This window comes from Polyodon spathula, chromosome 18, assembly GCF_017654505.1.
Source record: "Polyodon spathula isolate WHYD16114869_AA chromosome 18, ASM1765450v1, whole genome shotgun sequence".
Taxonomy (NCBI): domain Eukaryota; kingdom Metazoa; phylum Chordata; class Actinopteri; order Acipenseriformes; family Polyodontidae; genus Polyodon; species Polyodon spathula.
Window position 1 is genome coordinate 7364421 of NC_054551.1, and position 23465 is coordinate 7387885.

The 23465-nt window shown below is 41.3% G+C and overlaps 1 protein-coding gene across 2 annotated transcripts in view; it reads left to right on the forward strand.

The window, feature by feature from the left end:
* Nucleotides 1-3582: 3582 nt before the first annotated feature.
* Nucleotides 3583-23465, forward strand: part of smg1 (SMG1 nonsense mediated mRNA decay associated PI3K related kinase) — a 35640-nt gene continuing 15757 nt past the window's right edge. Inside the window, exons 1-30 of one of the 2 annotated variants that reach the window (XM_041277260.1) lie at nt 3583-3824; nt 5608-5771; nt 6826-6978; nt 10065-10201; nt 10443-10501; nt 10904-11117; nt 15091-15216; nt 15331-15403; nt 15487-15584; nt 15764-15937; nt 16052-16276; nt 16460-16561; nt 16718-16987; nt 17149-17279; nt 17377-17538; nt 17710-17828; nt 18141-18228; nt 18422-18523; nt 18622-18762; nt 18877-19076; nt 19185-19381; nt 20166-20327; nt 20635-20789; nt 20889-21034; nt 21314-21515; nt 21786-21892; nt 21999-22140; nt 22425-22584; nt 22854-22974; nt 23120-23368. In XM_041277260.1, coding sequence (XP_041133194.1) covers nt 3772-3824; nt 5608-5771; nt 6826-6978; nt 10065-10201; nt 10443-10501; nt 10904-11117; nt 15091-15216; nt 15331-15403; nt 15487-15584; nt 15764-15937; nt 16052-16276; nt 16460-16561; nt 16718-16987; nt 17149-17279; nt 17377-17538; nt 17710-17828; nt 18141-18228; nt 18422-18523; nt 18622-18762; nt 18877-19076; nt 19185-19381; nt 20166-20327; nt 20635-20789; nt 20889-21034; nt 21314-21515; nt 21786-21892; nt 21999-22140; nt 22425-22584; nt 22854-22974; nt 23120-23368 — 4432 coding nt within the window. In that variant the 5' untranslated portion in view covers nt 3583-3771. The remainder of the gene's footprint in view (nt 3825-5607; nt 5772-6825; nt 6979-10064; nt 10202-10442; nt 10502-10903; nt 11118-15090; nt 15217-15330; nt 15404-15486; nt 15585-15763; nt 15938-16051; nt 16277-16459; nt 16562-16717; nt 16988-17148; nt 17280-17376; nt 17539-17709; nt 17829-18140; nt 18229-18421; nt 18524-18621; nt 18763-18876; nt 19077-19184; nt 19382-20165; nt 20328-20634; nt 20790-20888; nt 21035-21313; nt 21516-21785; nt 21893-21998; nt 22141-22424; nt 22585-22853; nt 22975-23119; nt 23369-23465) is intronic. The other variant, XM_041277261.1, reaches the window with a different exon arrangement.

Here is a 23465-nt window from a genome sequence, read left to right on the forward strand (position 1 = left end):
TTGTTCAGTATTGTGTGTGGAAAATAAAAACATTTGATTCTCACCTGTTGTAGTCCCTCGTCTCTCATTGTCCAGTGGTCTGGGTGGGCATCTCGAAATCCAAAGACCCTATAAAGGAGGGGGGGAGAGAAACATTAGTTATTTATTAAATATTACTTACCATTGTCATGAGTCCCCATGTGACAATAGCACAAAAAAATCCTATAGGAGCTTTTTAATTAACCTGCAGAGTTATCCATTGAAGCCCTGTTTCATTTAGAAAAAAAGAGAATGGAGTAAACTTATTGTTAAATGTGCCAATATACTTTCCTTAGCTTGCTTTCCTTAACTTGCACCCCATGGGGAGTTTCTAAGGCAAGTTAGGAATCATACACTGTAATATAATTGGCATCAACATATTGTCTCCCGAGGGTTAGTCAGTTTGCTCAGTGTCTGAATGTGTGTGTGCTTATGTGTGTGTTTGTCAGCGTGCTCAAAGACTGAGTGTGTGTGGGGGTGTTTCAGTGTGCTCAGTGTCTGAGTGTGCGTCTTTGTGTGCTCAGTGTCTGAGTGTGTGTCTTTGTGTACTCAGTGTCTGAGTGTGTGTCTTTGTGTGCTCAGTGTCTGAGTGTGTGTCTTTGTGTGCTCAGTGTCTGAGTGTGTGTCTCTGCGTGCCGAGAGCCTGTTTTGGTCTGCACTGTATTTAATGACATTTCTGCATTGCCTCTTAACTGAGCACTGTTAGCATCCTCCGGTCGATCAAGGCTAATTTTGGAAACAATCTGCAAGGCATTCCTGGAAATTTGTTTATTTTTCCAAGTAGAAGGACGAGGTGCATTCGAACCCCTTTTCCTTTAACATAGTAATATTTTTCAGGTGAACTCAAATCTTGTCAGATTGAGATTTAAGCAATATTTACAGTTGCCTATGCTTATCTGGAATCGGTGTGCTTTGAGTATAAGAGAGAGAAGAGTATAATTATAATCATTAGTATTGGTACTTTTGCATTTTACTTGACTTTCTGTTTTAGTTTCTTATAGTCTACATAGTTTACAAAAATCGAAAGTACCGTACAAAAAGATTATAATTTCCAACAGTAAACTGCGGTGCATATGTACTTTAGTATTTTAATATTTAAGAAAATTATTTCAATAGAATAAATTGGTTAGAAAATAGGTCACCATACATTTTTACATTTAACAACATTTTAAATTGAAAATAGTAAATAAAATTTAGCAAATAATTTTTTTTTTTAAATAGCTGACACCCTCTACTGGTTTTTGCTATACACTAAAATAATAATACAAAAAATAATTCCATTATAACAAATTGAAAAAGTCAGTACATGGTTTTAGGATAAAAATAGATAATACGATTTCTATTTTAAAATAGGTATTCTGTGAATAGCAAAATATTTTCATGCCCATCCTTGGTCTTGTTGACTAATGCAATGTGAGCCTCAGAAATCAGCTTAGAGAGATAACAGGGCATTTCGGACAGCTGAAGTGGGAATCACTCACACTGACAGCCAGAACATTAAGCAGCCTGGTAGATAGGAAGCAGGCTGTTCCAAAATACTTTCTCTGCCAAACAAAACCTGCTGTCTCCAGCTCTCTCCTGACCTCTGGTGGAGATATCTACGTATTCTTCTTATTAAACCTGTTCACACTGGGACTGTTTTGTTTGACAGAGCTTTGTTCAGACTTTGTTTAGTTGTTGCTGGCCTTGTCATTGACAGTAAGTACTGATTGAGACGATTAAAAGGTACATTGATACAGTCTTTATTTGTGATACTAGCGGGAAGTATAGAATAAATTAAAATGCTGCTCTATTGCACAGGGCAGTTAAGTGAAATGTTTGCATGAGGTGCATCATCGCATCAAATAACAGACATGATGTATTATTGTTAGAGTGAAGGGCACCACATGAATTCATGAATATCCGGTACATTTCTGATATTAAGGCACACAGTGATACCTAGCTTCTGCATTTTGGGTGTAACATCTTGTGGGATGCCATTTAATAGAAATTATGCTAATGTGTCTTGAGCTATTATTCTTTGATATTCTCGCTTTTTATAAGCTGAAGACGAAAAAAAAAGTCACCTTATGTCACTAGTTTACAGAAAACATCTACCGGGCTGCTGATATTTTCAGTGTAGGCATGTATGCTTCCAATTCTTCATGCAGTCCCTAGCACGGGCTGGGCTTGCTGGTCACCCTTATACCCCCACACCTTCTCTGCATGTAATCAAACAGGTCTGATGCACAGTCTGCCCTCTCCTACTCTCCACATCCGGTTGCTAGGCAACTGAACACTAGGAAACCAGAGAGAAAGATAGGGATGAAGTTTGAGACAGATTGAGAAGGACAGATAAACAGTTAAAGAGAGAGAGGGAACAAGAAAGAGGAGGGAATAAGAGGCAAATGGCAAACAGGGTTTGCATAGTGAACAGGCCTGGCCATATTGTTTACTAATACTAACTTAAAAAATAAAAAATAAAGCATATTTAGTCTTAATTGATTTACATCATAATTTATAATTATTAATAATTTCCCTTTCTGTTTAAAAGGGCCTTGTTTTTGCATTTGTTGCTAGCTCATTGTCTTTTTGAGTTGTGTGATGATGTGTTTTCCATAATTCATAGGGGCCAGAGGGAAAGTTTAAAACAACAACACAGTAAAAGCATATGTCATATGAAACTAATGCTGGAGTAAACAATGAATTAAAACCAGTAGTGAGCAGCACAGCATTTAAAATAAGCTGTATTAGTTAAGAGACTTGACAGGTTTCATTGTTGCATTATTATTTTTAAAACATATTGATATTGTATGAAAGATTCAGCCTGTGGATAGATCAGGTTTAACATTGTGTGTCAACGACGTGTCCAGCTCTCAGATTCTCTCACACAGTTCCCAACGCATATGTTGATCTTGCTAAATACCCAGTATTTTTCACACACTTAAATGTCACCCAATTCTATTAGGGTTGCTTCACACTTCTGTCGCAGATTAATGCGATACGTCAGGCGCAGACAGCGATAAAAGTTCTGTAGCTTCACTATTTGGTGTTCTATATGTTTTATGAATATAATACAAATCGACGCTGTTTCTATTATTTGGGCATCTCCAAATATGGGGTTATGTGGATGGGTGCGAACTTCTAAAAGTTCCTTGAAGCAAATGTTGACATTTTTCAACATCATCCAACCACACTCGATTTCTGGTCGCAGGCTCTTATGAGAAAAAGCCGTACACCATTTCAGAAAAAGTGTGTATGACGTTAATCTGACCTGTCGCACAAGGTCGGAGACCTCAGAAATGATGTGGGTCTTTTAGACAGGCGAGGAAGAATCAGTGAGCCGACAGTGTAAGCATGAGATGTCATCAATACTTTTTACTTTTATCGTTTTTGGAAAGTGTTGGCCGAATGTCTAACATCAACATAATTCGTTTTTAATTAAAAGTGCGACTCCGCGCATACAGTTTGCAGGTGTCGCCGGGAGCTGTAGTTCTAATTTCGAAAAATTACCGGGCACTTCGCACCGCTGAGGGGCGGTTAGAGGCAGCCTGCAGGTGGCGCTGCTTTAGCGAACGAAGCCTTCGAGTTGCATGCAACAGAGGAGGCGGAGAAAGAAAGGAAGGCCGAAAGTCAGGGCCACATTCGCAGTCACTGTAAACGAGTTAGATGATTTGTGTTTCATTCATTGACTTTAAATAAAAAACGTTAAATATACAGTTGTACGCAGAATCGCTCCCGTCTAGCGCGGGCCATGCTGTCCTAGCAAAGGTAATGAGCCGCAGCGCCCACAAACTGCAGCGGAGCTGGAATGACTGGCAGCCCAGGTTAGTAATCGCGCTACCCGGTCAGCCGGGCTTCGACAGGCCGAGGGTTCGCATGGCCTACCCAATTCCACACATTTTTAAGAGAAATGTACTGTTATAGGGTGGCAGTCCTTATATATAAACATAAATAAGTGCTCGAAATGTTTAAGTTTTTTTTCAACTAGTTATTAAAATATATTTGAATAAAAGATGTTCGGATGTTGTAATATATTTGAATGTGTGTTAAGGGAAGCTTTTAAGAAAGCATATTTTCGAGGTAATCTTTCTGGCGTCTTCCATTCAAATTCAGTAAAGCGTGGTTTTTAATATGGTTTTTATTGCAGGCATCTCACTGCACATCGGTGGGTTTTTTTGTCCGCTTGTTGTAAAATAAACAAGTTAAGTTTTGTGTGTGTGTGTGTGAAAGGGGGGGGTGGAAAATGTTTAGTATTTTCATGATGGAACCGTATCTATAACAGTAGTATATGTATATAAGGCTAGTTATTACTAGTACTTTAACAGTAGTACTGACTATGTTGACGACCGTAGTTTATGGGACCAGGTCGGGACGCTGAGTGCAGGGCACGGCTGGCAGATAAGCAAAGCCTGCTGTTTTTGGTTTCGTTCGTTTTTTGTGTGTTGGCAGATGCTACTACTGTACCAGTACGATTTTTACAGCCCCTAACTGAGGCTGCTGCCAGTAGCTGCACAAAACAAATTCTTAAATATAACCAGTTTAACTTTGTCCAAACGTAGTTAATAAAATAAGTATTTCTTCAGTCCTGGTGTTAAACTGCTGGCAGCAGGCTTTTGGGGCTTCTTACTGACAGTAGACTGCTGCCAGACTGTAGATTTTCTACTGGTTAATCACCCCGTTTTATGCGTGTGCGATTGTAGAATTCCAGGCAGCGATTCTGAAAGGGGGGAGGGAATCAAATTTTAGACCAATTTAGCCATGTTGATCTTCAAATGTGTCTGGAGTGTGAGCGTAAAGCCCCATTCGTACCAGTTCAGCTCTACAATACTAGTCCTATTAGTGCTTGTAGACACAGTATCTGCATGCCTTTTAGGCAAAAAATATTAACTTCTAAATGTGCACCCCGCCCTCTTACTTATATATATATATATATAATACACACACACACAGATGGTTTCATGCAAATTCTCGATTTTTACACAAAGAAATGTTTTTTCAAAAGGACCCACTTTCCTGTTCAGTGTGCAGTTGCTATGCGGTGCTGAACTGTGTAGGAATGGTTGCTATGCAAAAAAAAAAAAAAAAAGAATCCAGCATAATACATGTTTGCTTAATTAAATTACATTACTGGGCTAAAAAGACGATTAGTCTTTAGATATTAAGATTTTTATCTCGGAAAATGTGCTTTTTTTTTTTTTTTTTATATTTTTGAAAATGTTAAGCACCTATGACTTCCAATCAGTGTACATAGCAAAGTGCTTTTGAACTTTGAAAGACTCCCTTTGTAATTTGTAGGCATACAGCATCATGCAGTGACAGTTTCAGAACCCATTATGTTTTCAGTTGGTTTTAGAAATTATTTAGCTTTTTTTAACATGTCTGTGTTTCTGTAGAATGGGAAGTAAACATTACTTGTAGGATGTATAGGATAGATACCAGCAAGGATGCCAGTCTACTTGGATCAGGTTAAAGGTATTCTGCTCAGTCAATCATACAGTTTGCATGCTCAAAGTTGTTTTACGTTGGGATCGACAGTACAATCTGTTGGTATTGGTATTTCTTTTCTCCTTTATATGTAGTCAAAACTTGTGTGTTCCTGTGTTTCAGAGGCGACAGTGCATCAGCCAGCCAGGACAGTGTAAAGCTCAGTGTCCTGAGAGATCACGGCCCATTAGCATCTTATAACACTCCGCTGGCCAACCCACCCATCATCCTTCCACAGCAGAATGAAGCTGTCGGAGCCTCAGAGGTTCATGAAGATGAGAGTAGGTGTAAGCTTTAATGAGATTTGGATCTTCAAACCTCCTCTATGATTACACCCCAGGGTACTTGCCCCTGATCAAGACCTAGTTGTTACAGTTTAATAAAGGGGACAGTTCAGAAGTTTCTGTTTCTGTTCTGGTTTCAGAACAGAATTTCAAACTTTGAATGAAACCATGACACATGTTGTGAATATTAATTCTGTAATTTCTAAAATTGAAATTAAAAGTATCCATAATCGACAATGGCATTTCTTTTACCCCAACCAAAGTGATAATATAATGGAATGCCCCAAGGTTTTTATAACGTTATTTGACACATTTATGCAGGAAGCAATTCTGATGTAATGAAGAGTCCCTTGCTTTCTTTGAAGCTCTGTGACCAGTCAAGTATACCTATTGGCTAATACCCCATCTTATTGAGTAAAAGTAAATGCCTAATTTAAAAATAAGCAAGCAAACCCATAGGCCTTAAATAACCTATAAACAAGACACCTGCTTATAGAACCAATTAGTCAGTCCTTTGAAGAAGTGCATGGAATGATTTATTCTGCAATGTGTGACCTATTGGGGCATGTAATGTTCCAGAAAGACTGACTTCAGTTTAGATTCTAATACTTGTGGTGAGAGGGCACTGTGCCTCATTTGGATTGACTGAAATGGTTTCTGTGGTAGTGCTAGTGTTTATCAAATCTAATATTGATAATTCACTCTTTACTGCAGTAGTATATTGTCCAGCGGCTAGCCTTGCTAGTTCTTTATTTAAATGCAGCAATAGTTAATGTTTGCAGCATTGAAATAAAGTTAATAATAATAAATTAGTAGGGGAGTTTGTCAGACAAAATAAAGATCATTAAAGTAGCAATTTATTTTTATAACTGGCTTATCTTGGCAGATAAAGCTTTAGACCAGGGAGGGTGTATACCCTTGCTGATGGCAGTTATTGCTAAGGTACTGGGAAGCAGTGTGCCCAGCCACACTCCAAGTCTAGTTCGTGTTCTGAACGTCTGTCCTGGGCAGCTTGTTGGATCCCTGTCTTATTCCCCTCGTCCTTTGCTCTTACTAGGTGGATTTGAAGTCGATGGAGGTCCTGCTGAAAATGCTTTTGGTCGGAAGTCGCTGGGGCAAGAGTTGAGGGTTAACGATGTGACAACGGATTTAACCAGTTTTCAGCATGGAAATCGTGCTTTAGCTACAAAGGACATGAGGAAATCACAGGGTAGGTGCAGCTTTTAACTTGCGACTGCCTACTAACGGTAGGGTGTTGAGTTTGAACTTGTTGCTTATGTTATACAGGGATAGACACTAACAATATTGTGATACTAGTCTGGGCGACTAGTACCTTTTGAAACTTGCTAGTCCTGATGTAAACTTACTAGTCCTTATGTGAAGTGCCTAAGTTTGAATCAACAACAGCAGTGGTGGTCCCTAAAAATAGGCTTAGATTTTATTTTGCTAAAAAATAAACATCGTCATAAATTTAGATTTACATTTTTTTTTAATAAAACACCTTCGTAAACATTCATAGAGATCGATCAATCACCTGTTTGCACCTCGTTACTGAGCAAGTACTGTGTGCTGAGAAACTGACACTGACAGCACCAGACGGGATAACAGAGGGAATACATTCTCTCAGCTGTGTCCCAATTTAAAGACGGTATGTTTCACTGTAGCCCTTGGGATGAAATTGTTAGCTAGGTGGCTATTTTTTTTTTAATTAGCAGTGGGACAAAACTGCTTCAGCAAGTACGTTAGACTCTGCCAGAACTGACTGACACTGAATCTACTATAGAAACTAATGAGAGCATAACAAATACAAAAGGGGAAACGCAGATCTTTAAGAAAGCTAGGAGACTTTGTATAAATTGCAGTTACAGTTCTGCTTGTGAAGCATCCACACTAATTTGACAGAACAGGTGATTTATTTGCACTATGCGGGACCTTATTTTCCCCCATTGGGGCCTGAGCCCCGGACCACCTGTGCACCTATTATCACTGATAAAAGCCTAATTTTTAAACTAACTGATTACCGCTCAGCAGTACTGTATTGTTATAAGAAAAGTGTGTTTTTAAAAAAGTAATTTCAGTTTTCAATCATTTAAAATATGCCGATGATAATGTAAACAACACCAAGCTACAGACAGCGAGGCCCAAGTTTTAAACGTGTTGCTGTTTATAGATAAGAACTTTATTATGAATATATTGTGTTATGTTTTAAACAGCATACTACGATAATGTTCGTTATGGTTATTGTTTGTTTTATTAGTTTTAAAACGTTTAGTAAAACGTGGCCTATTTGACCCCGTAAGAATTCAAAACGATAAACTTCGCATCCAGTGTAGAGGGAAAACACAAACTTGAAACGTCATTAAGTGGGGTTGGCATTGCAGGGGAGATGAAGGGAGGTTTCAGTTCCGAGTGACTGTTTTCTAAGCATTATTTTATGAATGCTTATTCACCACTGCTACACCCCGTTAGAAAATTGACTTCCTGCGTTTAATGCAAGACTGAACATGAGAGTATACAGTGCCTATAGAAGTTTTACACCCCCTTTCAAAATAATCACCTTTTGTTGCCTTATAGCCTAGAATTAAAGTGCTTTTTTGTCATTTATGTACACATCCTACCCCACAACTTCCATGTGAAAAAAATATTCTAGAAATTTGTAGAAAATTAAGAATAAAAAATGTAATAGCTTGGTTGGATAAGTGTCCACCCCCTTGTAATAACAATCCTAAATTAGCTCAGGTGTAACCAGTCGCCTTCAAAATCACACACCAAGTTAAGTGGCCTCCACCTGTGTTAAATTGTAGTGATTCACATGATTTCAGGATAAATTCAGCAGTTCCTGTAGGTTCTCAACCAAGACTCAACCAAGAGCACCAAGGAGCTTTCAAAAGAACTCCGGGACAAAGTTGTTGAAAGGCACAGATCAGGGGATGAGTATAAAAAAAAAATATTAAAGGCCTTGAATATCCCTTGGAGCACGGTCAAGACGATTATTAAGAAGTGGAAGGTGTATGGCACCACAAAGACCCTGCCTAGATCAGGACGTGACTCCAAACTGGATGACCGAGCAAGAAGGGGACTGATCAGAGAGGCTAGCAAGAGGCCAATGGCAACTTTGCAAGAGCTACAGGCTTTTATGGCCAAGACTGTTCAAAGTGTGCATGTGACATCAATATCCCAAGCACTGCACAAATCTGGCCTGTATTTTACTCAAGAAAGCCCACCTTGAATCCCGTTTTGAAGAATGCAAAAAGACACTCAGGAGATTCTGTAGCCATGTGGCAAAAAAGTTTTGTGGACGGACGAAACTAAATGGAACTTTTTGCCCTAAATGCAAAGCGTTGTGTTTGGCGCTAACCCAACGCAGGGAATCGCCCAAAGAACCCCATCCCTACTGTGAAGCATGGTGGTGGCAGCATCATGTTATGGGGATGTTTCTCATCGGCAGGGACAGGTGCACTTGTCATTGTAGAAGGGAAAATGAATGCAACAAAGTACAGAAAAGTCCTTGAGGAAAACCTGCTGCCCTCTGCAAGAAAGCTCTCTGAAACTGGGATGGAGGTTCACCTTTCAGTGTTACAATGACCCAAAGCACACAGCCAAAGCTACACTGGAGTGGCTAAGGAACAAAAAGGTAAATGTCCTTGAGTGACCCAGTCAGAGCCCTGACTGAAATCCAATTGAAAATTTGTGGCATTACTTGAAGATTGCTGTCCACCAATGTTCCCCAAAGAACTTGACAGAGCTTGAACAGTTTTGTAAAGAAGAATGGTCAAATATTGCCAAATCTAGGTGTGCAAAGTTGGTAGAGACCTATCCCAACAGCTGTAATTGCTGACAAAGGTGTTTCCAGCAAGTATTAACTCAGGGGGGTAGAGACGTATTCAATTATGATCTTTCAGTTTTGTATTTAATATATCATCTTTCTCAATAAAAACTCTTTTCCCCTTATCAGTGTGGGGTATGGTGTGTAGGTAAGTGGGGGGAAAAAAATCCTCATTAAATGTATGAAACTAAGGCACTGACAAAACAAAATGAGTTTCTGTAGGCACTGTATGTGTACATTAGTTTCAAGTACTTGCCCAGAGGACTACTGAGACACAGACATGAAGTTGTCCTCATCAGATTTAATTCGCCGCAGGTGAGCGTGAGTTTCTAATCCTGTTATTTGTACTTGCTAGATCTGAATTCCTAAAGATTGCATGACAGGGTGAACCAGTAATCACAGTTTTTGTGTAGTTACGGGTAACGAATTGGTATGTTACAGTCCTGACACCTCCATTCTGCTGTTATCAGATCGATCATTGCCTTACTCTGATGAGTCTCGGCTGAGCAACCTACTGCGGAGGGTGTCCCGGGAAGATGACAGGGACCGCAGACTGGCCACTATGAAGCAGCTGAAAGAGTTAATTCAATATTCGGAAAACAAAGTGGTGAGTTTGGTAAAAGTTTATATGTCAGTCTTCAAGTACAATTTTTTTTGTGTTTCAGAACTTCAGCACCTGTCTTTTGTATGTGCTGTTTCCACAACATAGCGTAAATCCTGCAGCTTTTTTAGAAATATTTTTGCAAAGCTAAAAGATTCACAGCCAGTGTGTGGCTTGGAAATAGGAATTGCTGTTTTTAATGTTTTTTTTGTTCTGTTTTTTTTTTTTTTTTCCCACTGCCCACCAGGTCCTAGTGAAACAGTTAGACAGTATCCTGGCTGCTATACATGATGTTTTAAATGAAAGGTAAGGGAAAATTAATGGCAAAATAAGTCTGGAGCCAAGAAGTGCTGTTTGGCTAGTGTAGTTGAGTCCAGGACATACAGACACATATAGTACCTTTTTTATTTTATTCTTCTGAAAAAATAATCAGGTGTTATTCAGTATTGAATGAATTTATGTCCTGAATTAACTTCACTATTTGGATAATGGAAAATAATGGCAGTTTGTCATATTTTCACATCTCTTTATTGCTGGGCCAGGTCTCAAAATGACATTTTATTTTTTCATTTTTGATGTAGACACAATAGAAGGAAGTCTGAGTGTACTCCTTTCTACTACACTTGTGTATTGTATGGAATATGCATAGTGTTTATGTCTCGCTGCTCTTGCCTTGTTAATGAGTCTCATCCCTTATGGTTCCTGCAGCAGTAAGCTTCTCCAGGAGCTGCGTCAGGAGACCGCGTCCTGCCTGGGCCTCCTCTGCACTTCCCTTAGCTATGAAGCAGAGAGGATCTTCAAGTGGATTTTTGCCAAGTTCAGCTCCTCTACGAAGGACGAAGTGAAGCTGCTGTACCTGGTGGCTGCCTACAAAGCGCTGGAGACTGCAGGGGAGAAGAAGGCGTTTTCACCAGTCATGCAGGTGAGTGGCAGCAGTATCAGAAATTGGCTTTAGATGCAAGCTGGAGTTAGGATTGTTAGGATGAGGACATTTTCAGTTTTAGTTATTGGTTAATAAATATCACCATGTTCTCGCTTGGCCTTAGGGCTGCAACGAAGGCTACATTTTGACCTTCGAAGATTTGGAACACATTACAGAAGTAAGGTTCGAACCTTTGATGGTACTAATTTGCATAATTTACTGGTGACATCTCCATAGCTACTAGTTTATATTTTGTTAAATGCTATTTTACAGGTAAGCCATATACATGTAATGAAACATTCATGTGTAGTTTAAAAATGTTATCTAGAACAGTAATCATGTTTTTATAATTGAAATAAATACATGTTTATATACACATACTTGGTGCTTCTTGCGATATACTGTATACAGTAAGCTTGCATTACAGCAGCACCAATTGCAGCAGACTTAGGCAAAGCTTTGTTTAACAGTAGGGGTGTGATTATACCAGTATATTGCGATATTCATCAGGCAATATAATAAGCGGCATATGAATAACACTACCAGTATTTTTGGCTATTATCTCGTGAGAATTCGTAATGTGAGCGGTGCTAATATAAAAGAAAATATGGCAGGAGCACACAGATTTTAAACTGCTTAAATTCTGCAAAGTGTGCAAAGCACATGACTGGAGTCATTTATTAATAAAAAAAAAAAAAAAAAATCTAAAAAGCATGGCTGCATCACTTCAAACATTGCATTATGTTTATGCAAGACAAAGTAAAATATGCTGGCAGTGTCATGGCAAATTTTGCCCTCCCCGTAGTCCTAAATGAGTCGCGTGGCGATCTCAATTCAAAAGTAAGAACTAAAATATTTGTGTTTTTTATTGGTATTTAATCATTAATTTTTTTGAACAATTATTTGTATTCATTTTCCAATTTTCTCCCAATTTTTTTTTTCGGATTTGTCCAATTAGTTATTCAACCTGGTTCACCGCTGCAACCCCCAAACTAACTCGGGAGAGATGAAGACAAGCACTCGCGTCCTCTGAAACAAGTGCCATCAGCCTTCTGCTTTTTTTTTTTGCTCTGCAAGCCCGCCATGCAGCCATATCACAACTTGCAGCGTCGGAGGACCGCGCAGTTCTGAATTGCACGCAGGCAGGCCTGCAGGCTCCAGGCCAGCCACAGGGGTCGCAGGTGTGCAGTGAGACAAGGACTTCCCAGCTGACCTAACCCCTACCCCGCCTGGGCAGCGCTTTGCCAGTTGTGTGCCTCCCCCTTGGGAACTGCCATCCACAGTTTGCAGTGGCATAGCTTGGATTTGAACCAGCGAACTCCAAGCAATAGGGCGCATCCTGCACTCCGGGCGGAGTGTCTTTACCGGATACGCCACTCGGGAGCCCCCATTTTATCATAACGTTAATACATTTATTGCTTTAGTTATTTATCATCTCTGAATGCTTTGCATCTCGTTGATCTGCATCTGATTAAATACATAACCTTTACAGTAAAAAAAAAGTCAATTTTAGATCATTTAGTCTCATAGACGCCCCAGTAGTCCTGGTTGTTTTGTTGTTTGAACATATATTAGTAACGTTTGTTAATATACTTTTATTTGGGAGGTGGGGGAGGGGAGAAATTTGCCATGACAGCGGTACAATCAACCTGGTGGGGTGGGGTGGAAGGGGGGGGTGGAAGAAAAATGTAATGTTTTCGCACGTAGTCCAAACGCTTACAATAAAACAGCCCCTATACAAACATTGGTTTGACCAGAGTCTGCTCTGCACTATTTACAACAGCTAACGTTAGTAGCAGTGTGACGGCAACAGAAGGCGCAGGGCAGTTTGGATACTACAAAAAACGATTAATTAAATACAGGCTAAGTAGTTTTTAGTTCAGCTTGTTTTATTTTCTATTAAATTCTGTTCAAGTGGTTATTTATGTATATATTTTTTTAAAACAAGGACATTAGTAGGTTCTTGTTGCTGCAGGTCCGTGACTGCAAAATAACAGAAATTTGTTTTTACTTTAGAACTTTTTTTTCTTCCATTAAAAACTTGTTCTTTATTAATTTTCAGCTGTCATTGATGCTTGCTGTGTACTACTCATTATAGCAAACCAAATTTGATGTTTTTCAAGTCAAGTAAGCTTATTTGTGTATACAGGCAGTCCTCGCACTTCCGACACAATTGGTTCCTGACAGTCGCGTTGTAAGTCGAAGCACATTTTCCCATAGGAACAATGTTATAAGTTGGGGTAACATTCCTGACTCTTCAGTCAGATAATAATATATTTTTACAAAAATGATCTGTTATATTGTACTTATGCAAATATTTATTTAACCCTTTACACTCAGCAAGGTGATTACGCGTGTAATACTCAGATACCTACTTGGCTTGTATAAAAGTACAGACTAGGGGCTTTCGAATGATGTATTCAGTGTGTGTTTGTGGTACACCTAGCAGGAAATACGATTGCCTGAAGTTAAGCCCCTCGTGACAGTTTACAGCTTAGGTTTCGTTTTGAGTCAGTTGCACTTACCAGTCATTGTTAACAGCAAATAATAAAAAAAACAAAAAACAAAGCTACACTAAGACACGGCAACGACGACAGGTACTGCAGTTCGGACACATGACACACGGCTCGGGTCTCGCCGTGTCGTAAATGCTGGATCGATGTTGTGAAGTCGAAGCAGTGTAATAATGCAAGAGTCGTAAGTGCCGTGCGTCATAAGTCGAGGATCGCCTGAAAATAATTATAATAGTTTAATCTTACTTTAAAGGCACGCACCTGAATCGTAGGGTAATTAAACTGTTTGCTTATACTGTCCCTGCTGTTCTACTTACTGTCAGCCCTGGTTAAAGATATCAGTAATGTACCTGATCTGAAGCAAGTGTAAAACATGCCTGAATATTAGAGTAAAAATATTTTAAAACAAGCAAGAAATGACTTGTTGCACTAGTAGTTCCACTTATTGTTTTACATTATTGTTTTGCCCTTTAACTCAATGGACCATATTTAGAAGCCAGCACAAAGGTAAAGACACCATTTCTTAGAGCAGTAAGACCATTTTGATGGTATGGGATGGGTGGGTACATATTTTACGGAAGCTCTACAACCACTGTAGGTACCGCCCCAGTGCTTTGGCATACTATACCCTGCTCCATACACGGCAGCAGTGCAATATAGAGTGGCTACGTATAACAATTTGATAGTGGATTTTAATACAACTTTTGTTTAAGTAATATGCGTTATACAAATCAAAAGATTGAGTTTTGCATACGAGTGACATTTAATGTGTGATTTATAGTATCCACACATTGTCAAACAGTTTCTGTTAACAGAAAAAAAAAAAGAAAACATGAATAACGCCTGATGAAACTTCGAAGGTTTAAACAACCTTTGAATTCCTAGCTAGTGGGCGAACGTTTGAACACAGCCCTACTTGACCTTTTAATAAATAAATAAGTAATTTAAAGACCATTTGACTGCTGTCTTTCACAATGAAGGGTAACTGAATAAGTCTCATTGTCCCTTACAAGTGTAGTAGGTTGCATAAAGGAAAGAAGGAAATAAACATCTCAGTAGTATAGCAGCTTGTCTGTCTTCGCTTTAGATGTCAAACATGATTTATTAGTGATCGATTAAATAAAGTTTGAGCTAATACAATGATAATCTGTTGTTCTTCCGATCATAGCTACAATGTTGATTTTACAAACAGTTTAGAGTAGAATGACAGAATCCTCTGTGGTTGTAAACCAAAGTTAGTTTTGTGTGGTAGTTATTCAGGTGGCCTTGACTGTTACTAATGGACAAATCCACCATCGCAGTTATCACAGATTGGATTGAACCTTGGCAAAGCACTGAGGAAAACATTGCACAGCTATTGCCCCATCTGTTTTGTACCAGCCTTTCAGAAGATACTGTTAGGCAGCGGTAGAGTTGGTTGCATGAGTGAGGTAAATGATTGTCCTGTTCCTCCTCCACAGCTTGTGATGAGCAACCTGCAGTCTATCCTTGAGAACCTGGATACCCCAGAGCTGCTGTGTCAGAGTGTGAAATGCATTCTGCTGGTGGCTCGTTGTTACCCGCACATCTTCAGCACCAACTTTAGGGTAAGCTCAGTAGCCGTCCCAATCCCTTTTCTACAGGTTACATAAAAAGGTTGTGGTTCTCAAACTGCTGTGTATACAGTGTATGCTTAGGCTCTCTAATTGCTGCTCTTGTAGGACACTGTGGATATCCTGGTTGGGTGGCATATTGATCACACACAGAAGCCTTCACTCACGATGCAGGTGTCGGGTAAGTGATGACGTGGATTGTAAGGTTTAGTTTTAGAGGATCAGATGTTCATAAACAGTGATTGTGTGTCTGTGGATCCACAGGCTGGCTACAAAGTCTGGAGCAGTTCTGGGTGGCAGATCTTGGCTTTTCCACTACCCTGCTGGGGCAGTTCTTGGAAGACATGGAGGCGTATGCAGAGGTTAAGTGATGTTTGCTTAGAAGTGACTCAAAATGCAGTTAACGCTTTGCTGAAATTTATATCAGGCTCAATTGTATGAGATATCATTTACCAGTCCTTGACCAGTTGTTATGTGATACCAATATGTGCTTAGGAAGCCTTTGTAGAAGTCCCTAAATGAATATGGTGCTGTGTTGCAGGACCTAAGCCATGTGGCGTCTGGAGAGTCTGTGGATGAAGACATCCCCCCGCCCTCGGTGTCACTGCCCAAGCTGGCAGCCCTGCTCCGCGTCTTCAACACTGTGGTGCGCAGCATCGGGGAGAGATTCAGCTCTTTCCGCGGCCCTCCCATCACAGAGCCATATGTAACTGATGTAAGGTTCACTCTTTATTAATACTTTTTAAATATACACAGATTTGAAGATAAAGGCAAGATGTGTTTGTATAGGATTCACACTGTATCTGACCCCAGCGCTACTGTGTTCCAGGTGCTGAATCGAGTGTTGACCTGCGTCACCACAGCCAAGCAAGTGTTTTTTTCGGAGGCGGTCTTGACTGCAGCCAATGAGTGTGTTTGTGTGCTGCTGGTGAGCGTGGACATGGGTGTGAGCAAACTCACTGATGCTGTGATATTATATGGCTTCAACCAGCTGGAGAGCTGCCAAGCCTGTGGACCAGAGTACAGCATCTCCGTTCTCAACCTGCTTATGCTGGTGAGTGAGGAAGGGAGGGCAAAAGTGAGTGTGGGTTGGCAGTCTTTCATTGAAAAGCAAAGGGGTTTGCTAAACTGGATCAACTATACCTGTTTGTAGTACTTCCTTGGCCATGTGACAATTTGAAGGTTGGGGAGCAAGAAATAAAAAGAACATCTAAATTCCTTTTGTCTGTCTGTCTAGATTGTAGATCATATAAACACCAATCTACCATCCTCATTCGTTGAGAAGCTTTTTGCACCAGATTCACAATTGCTTGAGCTGCGGTTCCACCGGGAGAAGGAGGTAAGCTTTAGATTGCCTTATTATTTCTCCCCCCATCATGTTGTTCTGTTTCCTCGGTTTCAGTTTTTGTACTGCAACAGATTGTCCTAATAATGGGCTTAGGATCCCTGGTTCTATTTAACTTGTTTCAGTTCTAACCTTGTGCTTGTCTGACAGGTGACCTCTGCAGCTCACGGCGTATACCAGGCAGTCCTGAGCTTAAAAAACATCCCTGTCCTGGAGGCGGCATACAAACTGGTGCTGGGAGAGATGGGCTGTGCACTAAACAGCCTGCTGAGACCCCTGGGTCTACCCCCAGCCTGCCCCAACATCCAGCATGCAGCCTTCAGTGGTACCAAGTTCAACCAGGAGAGAGCAGAGTTTATCCTCATCTTTGACCTCAGCGCCCTCACTACCATCGGCAACACCAAGAACTCTCTTATTGGGGTTAGTAGTCCAGTCAAGTTTACTTTATATTTAATACAGTATTTCACCTGACAGACCCCTTTTGAGTCTACCGGACTATTCAGTCATAATCCTAGACGCTTGTATTTTTTATGTTTTGTCCAGTTCAGTAGTCTTTTTCTAAGGGTTATTTTGTTTTTCAGATGTGGGCACTGTCCCCCACAGTCTTCGCTCTGCTCAGTCAGAATTTGATGATTGTTAATGGGGATCTGGCAGTGCATCACCCTGCTGTTCAGTACGCAGTGCTCTACACCCTATACTCGCATTGTACCAGGTAGGAGATTTAAACATGGTGTTTGATGGTTCTGAATGGAATACAAAAATAAAACCAATTTCGCCTAATTCCTTCTTGGTGTTTGTTCCCTCTGCAGGCACGACCACTTCATCTCAAGCAGTCTGAGCTCATCCTCACCTTCCCTTTTTGACGGAGCTGTGATCAGCACAGTCACTACGGCAACAAAGAAACACTTCAGCATCCTTCTTAATCTGCTGGGGGTGCTGCTGAACAAGGAGCATCTGTACCCTGAGGCCAGGTACGCAACAGGCTTACCTGGGTTGCTGCAGTGGCTTATTTTATGAAAGTTGACCCCATTGAGGGGAGAGGGGAGGGTGTGGGAGGGGGGATGCACAAGCATTTGAGGTATTTTTAAGTGTTTTGGGGCGGATTGGCTTTAATCACCCCCCCCCCCCCCCCCCCACCCCAGGAAACTGCTACTGATGTGGGCTTTGGAGGTGTCTTTGGTGATGAAGAAATCCGAGACGTACGCTCCCCTCTTCTCTCTTCCCTCCTTTCAAAAGTTCTGCAAAGGATTGCTGGCCAATGGTAAGAACAGAATGGATTGCCTTTTGTAGTGCTTGTCGCTAAGCAACATCTGGATTTGACTGCGTGTGTTTCTGGTGTTACTATGAGAGGAAGAGATAACTATTGTCATATTACTAATGTAATTAATATAAGATGTAAAGGGGCAGGCAATATAGACCTCAACTAGAAGTAGTCTAACACAGTAATAAAGTTTCAAAGAACCTGTTGAGTATTACTTAGCACATTACAGCTTCTGTTTGAGTATTTACATACTGGAATTATATACGTATTGTGTTGCATAATATATTTGTATTGTGGTATTTTTTGTTGCAGCCCTGAATGAAGATCCTTCAGTTTGCCTCCAGACCTGCAGCAGTCTCCAGGTCCTCTCACCTTCCCTCTCTGCTGAGCTGCTGCAAAAGTAATACATGAAACTGAACAAACATGAACTGAGTCACCATCTCCTTCCCTTAGCTTTTCTTTGACCCTGTCTCTTTAAAATTGTATACCTGTTTCCCAGAGTGCTTATGTGAGATTGTATAAAACCTTTTTTGTTTCTTATAATGTTAAATAAGACTTGATTTGATAGTAATAAAGATGAGTTGTGTTTGCAGGTGTGTGGATGTGTGTCGAGTCCAGTTGGTGCACTCTGCTGTGCGGGTTAGACAGGCTTTCGGGAAGCTGCTGAAGACAATCCCGCTGGATGTTACACTGAGGTGAGATGTCTTATTAAACATCTCCATGAGACTGATGACATGCAGGATGTGTTTCTCACAAATTGCTGACTGAAATTATGGTAATGTTTAATTCACAGTAACAGCGGACACACAGAGATTCAGGGTATCTCGCTGGCCATCCGGGGTCACATGAGTAAGGCTCCCAGCAACACCTTCCACCCTCAAGACTTCTCTGACCTCATCAGCTTTATTCTGTATGGGACAGTTCACCGTGGAGGGTAAGTAGGGTCACCAGAAGCTGTGTGCCTGAGATCCACATTTTTCACATTCTTGTTATATAGTCCTGTAATTTTGTATGAGGTGTTCTTACACTCTTTCTGTATTTTCCTCAGGAAAGAGCCCTGGTTGGAAAAGCTGTACCACAGCTGCCAGCGACTAGAGAAGAGAGATGCCACACCCATCCCCCGTGCCCTGATGAAGACTGAGGCAGTGCTCTGGCAGTGGGCAGTCTGGGAAGCGGCACAGTTTACTGTCTTGTCCAAACTGCGCACCCCACTGGGACGAGCGCAAGACACTTTCCAGACAATTGAGGGTAAGCAGAGCTGAATAGCAGACTGTTTTAGTTTTTTTTATAGCAAGGGGCAGCTCTTCTGTGACTTATTTTCATTACACAAGCCTAAAGACTTGACTTAAATTTCAGGGATAATTCGCAGCCTGGCCGCTCATAGTTTGAACCCAGAGCAGGAGCTGAGCCAGTGGAGTGGTGGGGAGAGCGACGAGGGTCACCACAGTAACCAGCTGCGGCTTGCGCTGCTGCTGCAGTTCCTCGAGAATCTGGAGAAGCTCATGTATAACGCCTATGAGGGCTGTGCAAATGCACTCACCGCGCCACCTAAGGTCAGTCCTTCTACCCAGATGCAGTAAGGCAGACGCACAGATAAGCGCACTTTAGATAGTGATGCATGACACGTAGATGTACAAATTCAGTGCTGCTCTGTGGCATAGTGCCCACCCCTGTGCTATTTATTTGTATTTTATGTTGTATGTAGTGTGTTAATGTTTTTGTATAGTCATTGGTACATGGGATATAATATGGGTTACGACCACGAGTGTTTAAAATGTATATTTGTATTTAGGCACAGGGATTACACACCATTTCATGTGCAGGTAAAATGTAATATGCGAGTATGGGGAATTGCACTTAATTTATTCACGGGCAGTTGTTCGGGAGTGGAGAACGGGAGAGAGGAGAAACGTAAAGTAAAATATAACATAAGATAAATTGCTACGAGTGCTGGAAGCACCAGCACCATACTTGTTTTGTGTAACGTTCGTCCACCCTGTTTTGTTAGTGTCTACTCGTTTTGTTTGTCTCTATTTTTGGCGTAAAGTGCCATGTCCTGTGTTTTTTGTTACAATCTTTTTATTTTCTGTTTGTTCACCAAAAACCCACATCTGTGTATTGTCTCGCTTTTTCCTTGTCCGTGACATCACCACGCACCTGCGCACTGCGACCATCCTGCCACATGCTCATACAGACAACCAGTATTTAAACTGGTGTAAGAAATTTGGATTTTGACAGTACTGGTTAGTGAACAATAGCAAAAGGTCCCGGTTAAAGTTTGAAGCCGAGATAATCTCCCTTGGTTTTGGCACTGATTTGTTTGTTTCTGCCTTGCAGGGCATCCGCACCTTCTTCTACACCAACCGGCAGACATGCCAGGACTGGCTGACCCGGATCCGTATGGCTCTGATGCGAGTGGGGCTGCTGTCTGGACAGCCTGCGGTAACTGTGCGGCACGGGTTTGACTTGCTCACTGAGATGAAGAACAGCAACACTCAGGTAGGCAGGCAGGCACTCATTTTGCACGCACTTATTTTTGCCCATCTTAATGTGGGCTACTGTTGTACTGCTCTTCTGCTTGCACTATTATGTTTTGGTTAAGAGGGTGAATGTTGTGACCCCTGGTCAGCATAATGAGAATTAAGCCAAAAGAAAGCAAATTGTAGATTGCTTGGTTTAAGAATTTAAAATGTAGAACATGTTTCCCAATTAAGTCAATAACATGTTGTAAATAGAAACCAAGCCATCAGTATCTGATGTGTTTGTTATGGGATTGCTGACAGAATCCTTTGTTCTTTTCCTTCAGGGCCCTGAGATGGAGGTTCCCATCATGATGTTGGTTGAGGCTTTGTGTGAGCTGCACTGCCCTGAGGCCATCCAGGGGCTGGCAACCTGGAGCTCTGCCACTGTGGGGAAGAGTCTGGGCTGGATCAGCTCTGTGGCTCTGCAGGCTGAGGGAAGGTAAGTGTGTTTTCTGCAGCAGAACCAATATTGGACAATAAGGTACAGCAAGGCAATACAAAAGACTAAACACACTGCATTATGTTGTGTTGTGTTCAGGTTTGAGAAGGCTGCAGTGGAGTACCAGGAACAGCTCTGTGCCATCACAGGGGTTGACTGCTCAATCAAAGGCTTTGACAGGACCCTGCTTAAAGTGGCTAATGCCAACAGTGGCAATACTGCTAGCCCCAAGCACACGGGCAACGGTGAGTGTTCAATGTAATTTCCAAATGTGAAATCACTCGGCCGTGCTTCTGTGAAGTGTTAGTGATTCCTGGAGCATGAATACGAATTTGTGTTCCACTAGCTTGTATCTTTTGTCATATGTGAAATGGTCTACATACTGGCGTATTGCATTTTAATTTATTAATATTTTTCCCCTTCTCATTGTGTCATTTGTCTCTTTTTTTTTTTTTTTTTTTTTTTTTTTTTTTTTCCCTCTTTGTACTTCTGTTAAATTAATGCATTCTTTTTGTGTATCCTAGGAGACTGCAGGAAAACAGTTCTGCTGAAACCCAGCGACTGCTCCTCAGAAGTGGTGAACTTCTTGGCCAACAAGGTGTGCGAGTGCTATGTGGCCCTCTCTGACTGGTCTTCAGTGCAGGAGTGGCAGAACAGCGTCCTTACCATGAAGAAAAGCTCCAGCGGTTCTGCCATCCAGCTGAAAACTGACTTTAACTATGTCAGGTGAGAGGTGACACTGTATCTCGGTGGATTGGATGGGGGGGGGGGGGGGAGCATTGATTTGAATTTCATTAATGGTTTGAAAAAGACCAGGTCTGGATATTGGGTGGCAAGCACACAGTATCATTCCTCAAACAATATTGCATGTCCACAGATGTTACGGTTGGCTATGTCAAAGTAAAGATTTGTGTTTTGAGATGAATTTAAACAAGTGGAATTGTTTTTATAAAACACCTGCTCTCTTGTACAAACCACTTTCTCAATGTGTTTCAGGGCTCTGAGCAGTTTTGAAGCTGGAGATTTTGCTGCGTGCCATGAACAGCTAGAGCTCCTGCCAGGAGAGGATGTTGGCCTGCTGAGTTCTTTCAGGGATAAGCTAGGTAAACATGGCTGGGGAAACTAAAATTGGGGTAACCAAGACCTACACTCGTATAAGCTGTGTTGTTTTAAGGTTTACTCATTTGGGTTTGTCTTGCTCGTTCTCAGACCTTAAGAAGCTGCTGCCGTGTGTACTCAGTCCAGACCCCACCGAGCTGCATAAAGCCATCGAGGTGCAGCTGTTGAGAAGTGCTGTGGGAGTGGTCTCCACTGTTAGTCATGATGAGCAAGACCAGAAACCCATTTCAGAGTGAGTCACAGACCATTCTGTAGCTTAAGTGCTAATTAGGTAAATGAATGGTAGTGGAGGGTCATTCCACTCCTGGTTTAACAGGTAAAATTAAATCATGACCTACTTTAGGGTCTGAATGGAGGTTTAATTGTTTCTAGCCTGTATTATTAAATGGGTTAAAAGACCAGGACTGGGACAGCTTTGGCAACCCCTAAAGTAGACAAACCATTTTGCTAATCTCCCTTCACTGGAACTGTTGAATGTTAGTGAAATATAGAATTTGATGGGAATTTTAATTTCAGAAACCTGGTGAAGTACCTGAAGCAAACTGCACGCATCTCCCTTGGCCCTCTGAGGCTGTCCACTTTGACTCTGGCAGGATCCCTGCCCACCCTTAGTACCCTGCAGCTGCAGTGTGCCACAACCCTGGAGAGCACACTCACAAGCCGCCTTGCTTCAGAGGTAAGATGCCCTCTACAGGACAGGATCCTTTTCTCAATCATACACATTACATACACATTCTTCCAGTTGCCCTCCCTGTGATTTATTGCAGCTGTGTATAATTTCCCTGTAATGTGTCTGCTTGTCCCCACTCTTTATTTAAACTCATTGTTCAGATCCTGCCTCATAGCTGTCCACTCAATCCTCATTCTTAAGGGCTTTGCTCTTTTAAACAAATTGCCCACACATTTCTTGTCCTAGCACAAAATGCATGTTTCCCTCTTTTGCAGCACTGTCTGATTCCTCTCTACAGCCAGGCCCTATGTTCATGTAAGCAGCAGGATGTCCAGCCCTGGCTACATGCCCTCCGGTACACAGTATTCCAGCGGCAGCTTTCTGCAAAGCTCAAAGGTAACCTCGATCTGAAAACTTGCTTGCTTTATAATTACAGTAAAGTACCCATGCTTTAAGATTGTAGCCATTTACCAGCTTTGATTTATGAATAAGGATTTGGTTTCTCAATGTTAATTTTTTATTTTTACTTTAATTTCTTCAGGTTCTTCTGCTCCCATTGGCCCCCATCTCATGGAGTTGTGTTTGACTGCTGTGAAGTTTGCTCGGAAACAAGGCAACATTGCCCTGGCAACCAGGCTTCTGGCACAGTGTAGTGAGGTGCCAGTTGGGGGTGCTGCCACTGGACAGGACCTGGTGCATCTCTTCAAATGCCTGTCACTGCAAGGCTCTGTAGTAGAGAAGTGGGGCCCTGAGCTGGACATTGAGAAGGCAAAGCTGCTGTATACAGCAGGTTAGTGTGGACTTGATGCTGATAGGAGGAAATGTTCCTTGTTTTATAAACTGTGTGCTGGTAGAGAAGCTCAGTGTTTTTTTCCTAATGAACAACA